Source organism: Wallemia mellicola (assembly GCF_000263375.1).
Source record: "Wallemia mellicola CBS 633.66 unplaced genomic scaffold WALSEscaffold_1, whole genome shotgun sequence".
NCBI classification, from domain to species: domain Eukaryota; kingdom Fungi; phylum Basidiomycota; class Wallemiomycetes; order Wallemiales; family Wallemiaceae; genus Wallemia; species Wallemia mellicola.
Window position 1 is genome coordinate 554074 of NW_006531958.1, and position 12634 is coordinate 566707.

At 40.6% G+C, this 12634-nt stretch overlaps 7 protein-coding genes across 7 annotated transcripts; 3 read left to right on the forward strand and 4 right to left on the reverse strand.

Moving 5' to 3' along the window:
- Positions 1-52: 52 nt before the first annotated feature.
- WALSEDRAFT_59112 (malate dehydrogenase) lies at positions 53-2485 on the reverse strand. Its single transcript, XM_006955899.1, has 4 exons — positions 1943-2485; positions 1802-1890; positions 677-1758; positions 53-632 (listed from the first exon to the last, which is right to left on the reverse strand). Exons 1-4 carry the CDS (start codon positions 2189-2191, stop codon positions 238-240), a joined length of 1815 nt encoding a protein of 604 aa, XP_006955961.1. The 5' UTR covers positions 2192-2485; the 3' UTR covers positions 53-237.
- On the forward strand, positions 2477-5098 carry WALSEDRAFT_59114 (Alg9-like mannosyltransferase). Its single transcript, XM_006955900.1, has 4 exons — positions 2477-3882; positions 3927-4051; positions 4098-4250; positions 4300-5098. The coding sequence occupies exons 1-4, from the start codon at positions 3553-3555 to the stop codon at positions 5087-5089; spliced, it is 1398 nt and encodes a 465-aa protein (XP_006955962.1). The 5' UTR covers positions 2477-3552; the 3' UTR covers positions 5090-5098.
- WALSEDRAFT_30861 (hypothetical protein) lies at positions 2553-3547 on the forward strand. The gene has a single exon (XM_006955901.1). It carries the CDS (start codon positions 2625-2627, stop codon positions 3528-3530), a length of 906 nt encoding a protein of 301 aa, XP_006955963.1. The 5' UTR covers positions 2553-2624; the 3' UTR covers positions 3531-3547.
- A 62-nt stretch (positions 5099-5160) lies between the features above and the next one.
- Positions 5161-6241, forward strand: WALSEDRAFT_55977 (chalcone isomerase; the record flags this gene model as incomplete). The annotated part of the gene is made up of 6 exons (XM_006955902.1): positions 5161-5320; positions 5365-5579; positions 5628-5736; positions 5781-5881; positions 5930-6046; positions 6093-6241. The coding sequence occupies 6 exons, from the start codon at positions 5164-5166 to the stop codon at positions 6225-6227; spliced, it is 834 nt and encodes a 277-aa protein (XP_006955964.1). The 3' UTR covers positions 6228-6241.
- A 9-nt stretch (positions 6242-6250) lies between these two features.
- Positions 6251-6977, reverse strand: WALSEDRAFT_49788 (cyclin-domain-containing protein; the record flags this gene model as incomplete). Its single annotated transcript, XM_006955903.1, has 2 exons — positions 6251-6724; positions 6774-6977. The coding sequence occupies 2 exons, from the start codon at positions 6975-6977 to the stop codon at positions 6251-6253; spliced, it is 678 nt and encodes a 225-aa protein (XP_006955965.1).
- Positions 6265-10353, reverse strand: WALSEDRAFT_30870 (kinase-like protein). Its single transcript, XM_006955904.1, has 5 exons — positions 10186-10353; positions 8674-10140; positions 7459-8626; positions 6774-7412; positions 6265-6724 (listed from the first exon to the last, which is right to left on the reverse strand). Exons 1-4 carry the CDS (start codon positions 10187-10189, stop codon positions 7187-7189), a joined length of 2865 nt encoding a protein of 954 aa, XP_006955966.1. The 5' UTR covers positions 10190-10353; the 3' UTR covers positions 6265-6724; positions 6774-7186.
- A 159-nt stretch (positions 10354-10512) lies between these two features.
- Positions 10513-12624, reverse strand: WALSEDRAFT_59115 (hypothetical protein). The gene is made up of 5 exons (XM_006955905.1): positions 12509-12624; positions 12201-12459; positions 11957-12156; positions 10797-11907; positions 10513-10750 (listed from the first exon to the last, which is right to left on the reverse strand). Exons 1-5 carry the CDS (start codon positions 12545-12547, stop codon positions 10566-10568), a joined length of 1794 nt encoding a protein of 597 aa, XP_006955967.1. The 5' UTR covers positions 12548-12624; the 3' UTR covers positions 10513-10565.
- Between the last annotated feature and the right edge of the window lie 10 nt (positions 12625-12634).

The window sequence follows — 12634 nt, forward strand, 5'->3', positions numbered from 1 at the left end:
TAGAATGAAAGAATCTCACTTGTATGGCAAGAAGAAAGCAAAGAAAGAGTGTGTAAGGAGAAAAATTATATCTACATTGATATATTATAGTGCACCATCAAACAAACAATAAAAGCAAATCTATTCATTGAAACCAGCGAGACAAACAGAAAGGCGGATTATTTTTGGTATATTTTATGCAAATTCTTCTATAATAACATCCGTTTTTTTATTATTATTATTAATTATTTGTTTATTCTAGTTCTCATCTTCTGGCTCAAATTCTAATGGTCTATAAACTGGATCCCACATACCGACCTTAATATGTTCGATGATAGCTTCATCATCCTTCTTGAGGTTGACATTTGCAACGCCTTCTTCAAGCGCTTGCTTAACGACTGCAGCTGCAACGTGTAAACTGACCTTTCTAACATCAGCTAAATCAGGAAGAAGCGGTGCATCTGGGTCATCTAAAGCAGGTGAAACGCTAGCTAAAGCTCTAACACCTGCTAAGATCATTCCCTTGCTCATCTTCGAGGATCTTGATGCAATTGTACCCAAACCTAAACCTGGGTAGATGAGAGCGTTGTTGGCTTCCGCGATGTAGTAATCTTTTCCGGTAATTGGGTTTTTTGCTGGTGGGAATGGTGATCCTGTCGATTGTTAGAGACCGTTTCATTACAAAAATTACACATACCGGTTGCAATGAGTGCTCTACCATCAGTCCACTCGTTAGCATCAACAGGGTCAACTTCAACGAGTGATGTTGGGTTAGACATTGGGAAAATGATTGGTCTCTCAGTGTGTTCAGCCATTGTTCTAATGACTTCCTCGTTGAATGCTCTAGCGTTGGTAGAGCAACCGACAAGCATCGTTGGTTTGACTGCCTTGACGACATCAATGAGACGTAAGTTTGGTTGTTCTTGGATCTCTCTATTCCAGTCTCTGCACTCCTCATCATCACGTGCGTAGTCATGCTGACTGCCTTGTAATTTAGAGTTGCTCTTCAAGAGAAGACCGTCTCTGTCGATACACCAGAATTTGCTGTTAGCTTCCTCGACGGAGATACCCTCGAGTTCAACCATTGCATCTCTAATTTGGTTGGCGATACCCATACCGGCTGTACCTGCACCGTAGACTACAATTCTTTGATCGCTAAGCTTGGACTTTGTAACGCCAATGGCCGACATTGTTGCAGCGAGTGCTACGGCACCTGTACCTTCAATATCGTCGTTGAAACAAGGCAATACTGGCTTGTAAGTTTCGAGAAGTCTAGCGGCGTTGTTCAAGCCGAAGTCTTCAAAGTGAACCAAAGCACCTGGGAACAGTTCCTTGACGTTCATCATGAATTGATGTACAAAGTGATCGTAAGCGACACCTCTAGTTCTGACGTGCTTGTAACCCATGTAAAGAGGGTTTGCGAAAAGAGCGTGGTTGTCAGTGCCGACATCAAGTACGACAGGGAGAATACGGTTAGGATCAACACCTGCACCTGCAACGTAGAGTGCAGCCTTTGAAGTAGAAATTGAAATACCACCAACACCTTGATCACCGATACCAAGGATACCTTCGCTGTCAGTGACGACAATGATATCGAATGGTCTATCGTGGTCTGTGTTCTTCATACCTGGTGGGTACTTGTAACGGAAAGCAGCATTCGCATGTGACTGGAGCTGTTCCTTCATTGAGTGAGCAGTTGGCAAACTGAGGAAACAACCGATTGGTCTTCTGAAGAGCTCAGAGTATTGGCCGACGGCTTCACCGACCGTTGGGGTGTATCTAAAAGTGTGAGCTAAAAATATCGTCCAATCAGCGTGCTCACAATACAGGGAGCATCTCCTTGAGTCTTTGACTGACGAGAGCATAGAAAAGAACTTGGTTTTGGTCTCTAAGGGACGCTAAGAAAGCATGCTATTGTGTATTTTGTTAGATCGTCTTCTCAATTGGGAGTTGTAAGACGAACCTTCAAAATATTACTAGGCTGCTTCTTAAACTGAGCGTAGGCTCTAACCATTTGCTTCTCAAGGCTGTGTACATCGTATGGTATATGACCATCTACTTGGAAGACCTCTCTCTCCTCTCTAGTGAATGCAGAGCCTTTGTTGAGTACAGGTTGCTGGAGCAATGCAGCACCTTTGAGGGATGTTCTAATAGGAATTAAATTCTTAGTTGAAGAGCTCTGAAAACGCTTTTGGATAAATCTACGGTGCATCTCCTAGTTGGTCGTTTGATTGGGGAACTCCTAGAGTCAGAACATCCAATGAAAAATTGTTCTAAACGTCTTTTTTATTTATCTTATAAAACATCTTGATTGTTTACAAACAAGTTAGCGCTAGCGGAATATCCCGTCGGTCGGGTTTGACGACTGCCTGACCACGTGTGCCGTTTTAAAGCGAGAGTCACCGTTTGAAGTTTTTCCATTTAATTGCTAGAAAAGTGTATCCTTATTCGTCTATTTACCCTATGGTGGTATCTATCCATCCTCAGCCAAGCTAGTGACGACATTGGGGCTACACACGGCTACACAAAAAGCGAGAAGAATATCAACAACCATGCTCAATTTTAATTTAAATAGTTATTTTGACCTCTTAAAGCACTCAGGTAGCTTAAAGCTTCTCTATTTGAACGCCTCAAGCGATCAACTTATGGTTATTGCATGCATTTACAATATTCTATGGACATACTCACTTAGTGAGATTACGGGGAATGTCTCACAAGTTGATAGAGTATGGACCGTCTTACCATTGTTGTATACAGCCATACCAACGTTTGATTTAGCAATAAAAACATATTTACAAGCACCCCAATCTACGTCATTAGTTGATGTCTTGAAGATAACTGTCAACCAAAGAGCACTACTGTTGCTAGCCTTACAGTTCATATGGTCATCCAGGCTGACATTCAATACAGCGAGAAGAGGTCTCATGGCATTCGCTTCGGAGGACTACAGATGGCCAATTCTAAAAAAGAAGCTTAACTGGTGGCAATTTAAGCTTCTTAATCTTTTCTTTATTGCAATCGCTCAGAATATACTCCATTTGTTAACTGGTTTGCCCGCTTTCGTGTTGACAAAGACACCTCAGTATGATATCAACCGGAACGATTATTTTCTCTTCACGCTAGGTGTAATGAACATTTTCGGTGAATTTATCGCTGATAACCAACAATACGCATATCAAAGCTGGAAGCATGCAGAATCTACGATAGTAGCTTATAACAACGGTACACTCACAAAGGAGGAGAAAAAAAAGTACACCGATGGATTCAATACTTCTGGATTATTTGCGGTTTCAAGACATCCAAATTTTGCCTTCGAACAGACCAACTGGTGGATATGGGCATTATTGGTTGTACTAGGTAGTAAACAACCAGCTGAAGAGATTTTAAGTACCTTCATTTCACCTATTTCTATGTCACTTTTGTTCGAATGTTCAACAAGGTTCACGGAGAGTATAACTTCATCCAAGTATCCAAACTACAAAAACTATAAGAAAAAAGTCGCAATGTTCATCCCGCAGTTTACTTTATTAAAGAATATTTGTAATATCTGAATGTAATATACGTCCATGACGAATGAAGTACATTTTGCTCATTCTATCAATTAGAATAGCGTTGTCCTATGCAACGCGTACATTCTTCCAACCAGATGAGTATTTCCAGGCCCTCGAAGTTGGACACTGGATGTACTATGGATATGGCCATTTGACTTGGGAATGGAAGGACGGCCTTCGCTCTGTTATGTACCCGGCTATCTACGCTATTGGGTATTTACTTGGTGATTTCTTATCACTTCCTATTACTGCATCACCGAGGCTTATCAACGCGTTGCTGGCGACCTTACAGGATGTCGCATTGCTTGCTTTTTTGAGGAGAGACTATGGTAATGATAAAGCCAAGAATTATGTGGGCTTGAAAGCTTTAAATTATTATCTCTGATTGCTCTATAGCTTCTTCTGACATTCACTAATGTGTACGATCTCTATACGCGTCACAGATCGTTATCTAATACGGCAGAGGCAGCTCTTACCAGCTGTGCCTTATATTATTGGCCATTTAAGAGAACAGAAGATGCGTGGGTACAGTTTCATTTTTATATTCATAATCTTAGTCTGCTGTAGGAGCAAGCAACTGGCTAAGGCACTCGTAGTGATAGTAATATCTGTAGCTGTAAGACCAACCAATGCTCTTGTTTGGATACCTTTCGCGTTGCAATTGATATACAGAAGGACAGTCGAGTTTAAGACATTTGTCTTCTTGTCAGCTAGTATAGGGTGAGCTAATGATGATTCATCTGTAATCATTCTTGCTTACATTTAGTAGCTTATCCTCTCTTGCTATTATAGTCTTTCTAGACTCGCTAGTTTATGGCAGACTAGTTATCACTCCGATAACATTCATAGAGGCAAATATTTTAAATTCAATTTCGCATTTCTATGGTACGAATAGCGTATTCTATTACTTCATCCAAGGATGGCCTCTATTACTCAATACAAGTGCAATCTATGCTATTAAGGGATTCATACAGGCACGCACACCTAACGAAAAATGCTTACAGTATACCATCATATTCGTCACACTCGTTTATTCCCTTCTTGCACACAAGGAATGGCGCTTTATTCAACCGCTATTACCTTTCGCTATGGTGCTTGCAGCATCCAAGATGCACATAACGAGAAAAATTGTGATATTGCTCTCGCTGGGTATCTTACCAGCGCTTTATTTAATGACTACACACATGCGCGGTCAAGTTGAAGTCATGGAATGGCTTAGCGCATCTGACAATATATCTAGCGTTGGATTCTACATGCCTTGCCATTCTACACCCTGGCAATCACACTTACATCGTCCTGACATTTCTTTGTATTCCCTTCAGTGTCCACCAATTGGATACAACGAAGAGGATGCCTTTTATGCATCTCCGCAGGTGTTCATGAAGGGAAAACAAATGGAAGACATTGTAGTTGTATTTGAAGCGTTATTCTTAGACCTTCCAGATAGTTTGGAATATCTAGGGAAGAAATACCACCCAATACATCGCATATCAAACTCAATCATCCACGAAGATAGCCGTAGGAGAGGTGATATTGTAATACTAAAACGTAATGTTTGAATATACCAATTTATTTTCATATCAAACTTTCTAATGACGTTTGCAAGTACTTTACTTCTTGATTGTGTTCAACAATGTTTCGCCTATTACCGAGGGCTACTAAGCTATCAAAATACACTCCATGGAGGGGAATATCAACTACTAGACTACCAGCTAGGAGTTTCTCAAGTGGTGTTGCTATCGCTGGACTAACGTCTGTACTGCTATTGGGCTATTATAGTCGCGATAAAGGTGAGATTTCTAGTATATTTATAGTAAATATTCAACAAAATTAGCTAGTATAAGCCTCGAAGCAAAGAAACCACTAGTGGAAGTTAGAGCAAAAGATATAGACACGGGTGTTGAATTTCCAAACCATATTCAGTCAGATAGCAAAGAACTCAATCTGTTAGGATTAGGTGTTCGCACTGTTTCATTCCTTCGCGTTAAAGTCTATTCACTTGGTATATACGCTGATGAGAGTGCACAACGCGCACTTTCAGCTATTGAAGTAAGTCATCAATGGATTATCTGGATAGATTTTGCTAAATACTTATAGAATGTCAAAGAAAAGCTCGCAAAGACTGCTACACCGGATGATGACCAGCTCACGGGTGAGAAACTCATGGAGAGTGTGATTAAGCAATCGTCATTTGCAGTACGCATCAGTGAGTTAACGTACAATATACAAATTCTATGTTGATTCCAAAAGTCCCCGTCAGGAATACAGACTTTGGACATCTTAGAGATGGCTTTATACGCGCTGTACAGGCCAGGATGAAGGTTGTACAAATAGATGCAGAGGAAGCACAAGTGGGGAATGCATTTGCTTCTTAACATTCATGCTAATTAGATCACCAGCAAGTAAACGAATCGCTGCAGACATTCAAGTCATACTTCCCATCGAGCAAAGTACCAAAAGGGAATGACTTGACACTCACGAAAACTTCTGCAGGAGATCTCATCCTGAGTTACAACGTGAGTAGATTAAACGATGACATCATGCAATCTGATTGCCAATTAGGGTGACACACTTGGTAAATTAGACAGTAGAGACGCTGGAGTTGCTTTCATCTCTACACAACTCCTATTGGCTTACTTTGCAGATAAGAATCCGATATCATCAAAAGCCAAGAACAGTGTTATAAATAGATTGTAAAGTACAAATATAATACATTCTAACTAATCAATACGCCGCCGCTGCTGTTGTTGTTGTTGCTGTTGTTTTTGTATATCTGCCTCAACAAATGGTCGTGATTGTGGGATAATTTGATTACTTTCAACAGGACTATGAGTTTTTATGGGCATAATTTCGACATTTTTAGATGATTTTTGATCTGTGAAATCTCCTAACGTATAATTTGGATGTCCTTCTACTAAATTCAAGTAATACTTCTGTAGTTGCTGATCTTCGCATGTGAGATTCCAATCTAGGATTCTTAAAAATTCCCTTTCTAATAAATTGAGCTCATTAAGTGATAGCCCACCTACTTTTGAGTAATGGCTAGCCGTACAGAAGACGTCACAGAGCGCTTTCGATGAGACCGTTATAGCAGTGATGATGAATCTATGGACGGTTAAGCTCGTTATAGTTAAGTCTGGCATCATCGTAGATATTCTATCAATATAAATAAGTAAAATGAGTAAACAACATGGCTATAAATAATTCCGTCAAAATTATACTCTTGGAGTCTAATATACTCACATCAGTATTAGTGTATTTATTAATTCTATTCAAATAGTCTATTACTGTTATTCCGGGTGCAGCTCTTGAGTGAAACCTAGTAAGCTTGTTGCTATCAAAATGAAGCTGATCGTTATGCTTGACAATCCTAGCTAAAACAAATGATATTAATTCTATCAACGTTTCTTTATCAACATCCAAATAGTTTCTACTGAGTGTGACCATATCTCATCCTTGTTCGTCGTTTTACTTAAAGAGACGAACGAACAATAAAATAATTTATCGTGAGAGAAGTGTGACATTTATATTTGAGTGATTTCTTTAACAAAAATAAAATACGTTTATTATTTGTATTATTTCATTTTTCACCTTTTTTTCATTTATAGCCAGCCACTACTCCCTAGAACTTTGAATATTACCAAAAGGCAAACCGACTAGCCTTGCGAAAGGCCTGCTTGATTTCGACGCTTGTTGGATTTGTTCAAAAGTCTTTGATGGTTTGTGTTTGTTAAACGATTTGTACGCTTGACTAGCCTCCAATTGTCTTGTTGTCTGTCCTCCTTGATTAAACGCTCTTTGTCCGTACGCGTTTGTTGGATTCGTTGACGTATTGGTGCTCTGGTATCCGTTGATTTTGTCTGTTGGTTTCCTAAAAGAGGTCTAAGGTGTGTTAACATAACTTTCAATGTGAAAATTCACTGCATACCTTCGTACCACCCGACTTGTAGGGTACCTGCGATTGCGTTTGACTAGGTTGTGTCTGCCTAAAGTAGCGTTAGACCTACTATTGGCCTTACGATTATCAACCAATTTAGAGGTATTCCTCCTCCAAATTGGTGGTTTAACGCACTCATTCGCAATCGCATTTGCATTATTTACTTTCCTATCCCCTTGTTCTTGCTGTTGTTTAGATCTAGCAGCTGGTGGTCTGTATACTCCAACCGGTTTAGGTTCAACAGGTTTATCCCTTGTAATTCCACCAGCAGCAGGTGCTGATGTGTTCATTGGTCGGAATCCTGGTTTAGTCGCTGGTGGAGTACTTCCTATTTGATTGGCTGCTTGATGTCTTTTCTCTATTCTATCCCTACGTTGTCCATATGAATTCCATGCAGTCGCCATAGTTGGTGTAGTAGTATGTTCAAACGTTTCCCTTTGTACTTTCGTTGGTTTATTCTTCTTGAACGAAATTGGTGATCTCATAGGCGTTGGCTCCTCATTACTTTCGAACTCAAGTAATGCTGATTTATTTGGTGATTTATTAACACGTGGTGTTGCCTCTTCGAACATGTTATCAGCTTCGCTTTGATCTTGTAATTTCCTTTCAGGCATTGGCAAGGGTGATGGTAAAGTATCATCAAGATCTGGATCAAATTCAACAGCATTTGAGAGTGTAGTTTGTACTTTGTTAGCTCTAGGTGAAGCTGTTTGAGCGATCTCTGATAAATCATTCTTAAGGACTTGTGAACGTGATAATTTAACAGGTGATTGAGGTCTTGATGGTATTTGTAATGGTGTGAATCCGTTGCTCAATACAGCTGGTTTGACTGATGGGCTAGGTTGGTTTGGTAAATTAACATATTTATGTAGATCTCTTGCCCATCTTCCGAATTCTCTAGCAGTGATTCTGTGATGTTCATTTGTTTCTTCACAGAGTACATTCTTAGCCAAATATTCGGCTGCTGGTTCAGTTAAAGCAAATGCACCAGTCAAGAACATTTGAGGATCCTGGCAATAATAATCAAATGATTCATCAGCTTCAACATTTGGTTCGCCCCATGGATTACGCTTAAAGAGCATATTGAGAAGAACGATACCAAGTGACCAAACATCAGCTGGCTTTGGTTTGTAAGTAGGATTAAGGTTGTTACGACATTCTAATAAAAAGTTAGTAAAATTATTAATTGTATCAAAGAACACTCACCGAAAGCCATGTAAGACTTACTACCACAATCAAAATCTGACGATTCTTGATCAAAAGTGGATAAACCGAAATCAGTTAATTTGCAAACAACCTTTCTTTCTTTCTTAGTTCTACCATCGCCTAGTTCAACGATATCAACACCATCAGTAACAATAAAATTTTCTGGTTTGATATCCCTATGACTAATACCGTTATCATGACAAATAGCCACAGCTTCACACATCGATTCGAACATCCTTGAAATCAATCTCAATCTTGCTCTACCCTCCATTGTATTTCTTGTATCAACGTTTGCGAGTAATGAAGGAGTTGAGGGTGTTTTACTACCAACACCGCCTAGGTATTTATCCATAAATGAATGTTGACTTCTAGCTAAAGGAGTAGCAGCTAGAGTAGATGCAGAAGGTGTCATTTCATTTGACATGGTGACTTCTTCATCAGATTCTTCAACATCCAAACTAGATTCATCCAAACGACCTTGTAACCAATAATAGAGGTCTTGACCTGGACAATATTCCATTAACAAGAATAACCAACCTGAAGTTTCCAAAGTGTGATAAAGAGTAACAATATTTTGATGGACAGGTAAGGATTGGTGAATTCTTGCTTCATACATTTGAATATCTAATTGAGAATCATCCAGATTCTTCTTGGATAACGCTTTCAATGCAAACATCCTTGGTTGACGTCTGGCAGGCGTCTTTGTTGGTACGCCGGATAATTCAAGATCATCTTCATCTGAATCATGTTCTAGAACTTCTTTTACAGCGTAAACAGCAGCGTAAGATCCAGTGCCTAATTTTTTAACTACTTCCATCTTTTTAGGTCTGTCCGTGAGACGTTGTTGGCTGTGAATACCAAGTTCAACTGATCTGACAGTTTGACCCTCAAATTCGTAGCCTTCACCAAAGATATCGCCAAGTCTGAAAATGTCACAAACATCATCATCGTCGTCGTTTTCATCGTAATCACGTGCGTTTTGATCTGACCAGTTGTAATTCTGGAATGAAGACCTTCTCGAAGAAAGTCTAGATTGACCAGAAGTGGATGAGCATCTGGAAGAAGCAACGCTGCCTGCCAATGAAAGGGAAACAGCTAAAGCCATCGACTGCCTGTGAGTTGGGGAAGTAATAGAGGCAATTGATGAACGTGGGCTGCTTGTGACTGGGTTAAGCGGTCTTTTTGAGAGTGAGGGAGTCGTTGGAGGTGACAAAGTAGCGTTCAAGGCAAGTGGTGAGTTGATGACTGCGTTTGTGAGTAATGGCGAAGGTGCTTGAGCTGGTGCTGGAGAGCCTGTACGTGGGAATGGCAGGTAGCTCTCTGAGGAAGGTGTCAAAGGTACGCCAGAGGATCTGCGTTCTAAGAATGCTGGACGTGGGGAAACTGGTTGCTGGGGTTGCTGAGCTTGATGAATTGAGATGAAACGATGAGCTGGAGAAGCGGGAGGAGAAGACAATTGAGTGGAGTCTGGGAGATTTGTAAATAGGGGCATGTAAAAAAACAAGGACTGACTCATTCTTGAGAAAAAGAGAGATACGTATACGCTTCGTTAATTTCTATGGGAGGGAATACTTTAATTTGACCGTCAAATAGCCAAATTTCAGTTAAGAACTTGACTGGTCAAAGCACTAAAGTATTAGAATGCAGTTCTTTTATTTAAGTCGCGAAGGTGGTGGTGGTACGAGTCTGAGAGTCTCGACGGCAATAATTCGTCGCCTTCGATTTTAAAATATTTATTACTCGCTCTCTTCTAGTGTTTTACTGAGCTCTCGACTTGCATCTCAAAGGCTCTGGCGTCTATCCATTACCCCTATCTTCGTGACGTATACGTCATAGCTCCTTCCCTATATATTTATTTAATTAATGCGTCGTGATATACAAATTAAATTAAATTATGAGCCATCTACCGTCCTCTCCTCGGCTGAGTTATTCTCGCCACCCTCCTCTTCTTCGCTGTCGACATCTTCCCAGTCTCCATCCTCCTGATCAAATTCTTCGATTATATCCTCAATTTGGTCTTCTGCATCTGGCATGACCATGTGCTCGTGATGTTCTGTCATTACTTCTAGTATAAAATCTGCAACTCTTGTCAAATATGCTCATTCATGCAATTATACACTGACTTCTGTGCGGATCCTCGTTCTCTGGTGATTGAGGATCAATCCACTTACTCTCATCATCCACTTGGCCTGCAAATGACGATATTCTAATGTGTTTTGCCACTCCAATCCTAACCGCGTTGAAAAGCAACGTGGCATATGTCGACATTATTGCATCAGAGTGTACCGACATATAACTAATCGGCACTGGTAATTGTGCATAGGAGTTTGAAGGTAATGTCTGTATTGGTGGTGAGTTCTCTGGGTTTATCAGCTCTCCTTGTGCTGGTAGGTGTAATATGTATATCCTGTCTGATACTTCGAAGAGCACTTTCCCATGTCTGACACTTAACCATCCACCTAAATCGAATCTCGAGTCATCCGTTTCAGACTCCAAAACGCTCACAGTCTGGGACGCCAGATTTGGTTCAGCTAGAGTGGCTTCCCAGTCCGAACAGAGGACTAATCTACCTGACCTGCTTATTCCCACAAAATATGGCCCATCTATCATACCAGCACCCCAGTCATCGCTTCTAAGTGCCGGCAGATCTTGCGGCATCGTCCTCTCTGAAGGGTGGTCTTTCAGTTTGCCTCTACCGATACGCGTGCTTGCGATATGCTGGTTTGAAATTTCTTCTGTTCTTGCACTTGAGCCCGGCATAGGCGGTTGAGGGTGGTGTACATGGAAAAAGTTGGCTGGTGTGAGGTTGCTTTCCTCCGGTGGGAACACACCAAGCAGTCTACCATCTTCCTTGCTGTGGAAATGATATCCATGTGTACCTATTGAGAAAGCAATCGCAGTTGGGCATTGGTCGAGGTGTCCAATTGCACCTGACTCGATATCAATCTGTCTAACTAAGGATGGTGCACCGGCAACATCGTAGAGATAGCCATGTCCCTCACTGGAAACGACTGATAAGTGTGGGTAACACAATTGGAAACCTCGTGTCTCCCTTTCGTGCGGCAATATGGTTACGCGGGTAAAGTGTCCGCGCTTTTCTTCAACTTTGTTATCTTCACTTCGGTATTGATTTTCTATGTCGTTTCTTCTCCAAACCTCCAATGCGTTGCCAAATCTGTCGATACAGAAATACCCATTTGAGTACTCAAGGTGAGCGTGTGGGCGTACGTCTGCCTGAAAAGAGAAGTCAACAGATAATACGTCATATGTACTATATATCCACCTCTGGGATTTCCCAAAGCAATTCTGATGTGTTTATATCGAAGACCTTAACACCACCTTGATGTGCAGTGACAACAACAAACTGCTTTTCGAAATCTGGCTTAAATCTCCAGGTAAGGGTATTACCAGTGTTGACAAACCTCTCAAATACTTTTGGCGCGTCAGACTTCAGGTTTTCATTTATCCTGTTGTCATTCCTGACTGGTGGGATCTTAGCGAGAGGTTTTTAATGAAAGCTATCCTACAGTAATCTCTCCAGTTTGAGCATCCGTTATACCCAGCACCGATAGTTTCCGTCGTTTTCCAAATATCGTCGTACATTCTACCAAACTTATCACGGACAACGTTGAATAAGACGTCCTCGTGTACGTCTATGAAGGTATTCCAACTTTTATTAGATGTGCGCATATTCGATAAGCTCTGCACGTCAAGCTCTGCTAGTATTCTTAAGACCAGTTCTGGCGGGAATGCGAGCAGTGGATCTTGCATTTCTCTGAGCGAGGACTTCATTTTATTAGAAAGTAGTAGAAATATATAAAAATATTCAACTCACTTTCGCAGTTTTACTTATTTCTCCATTAGACATCGCCATCGTCACAATCAAAGTTTAACTTTTGAAGACATGATGACATAATGTTAATTTTTAATCATTCGTAAAAATCATTATATCAATTACAAA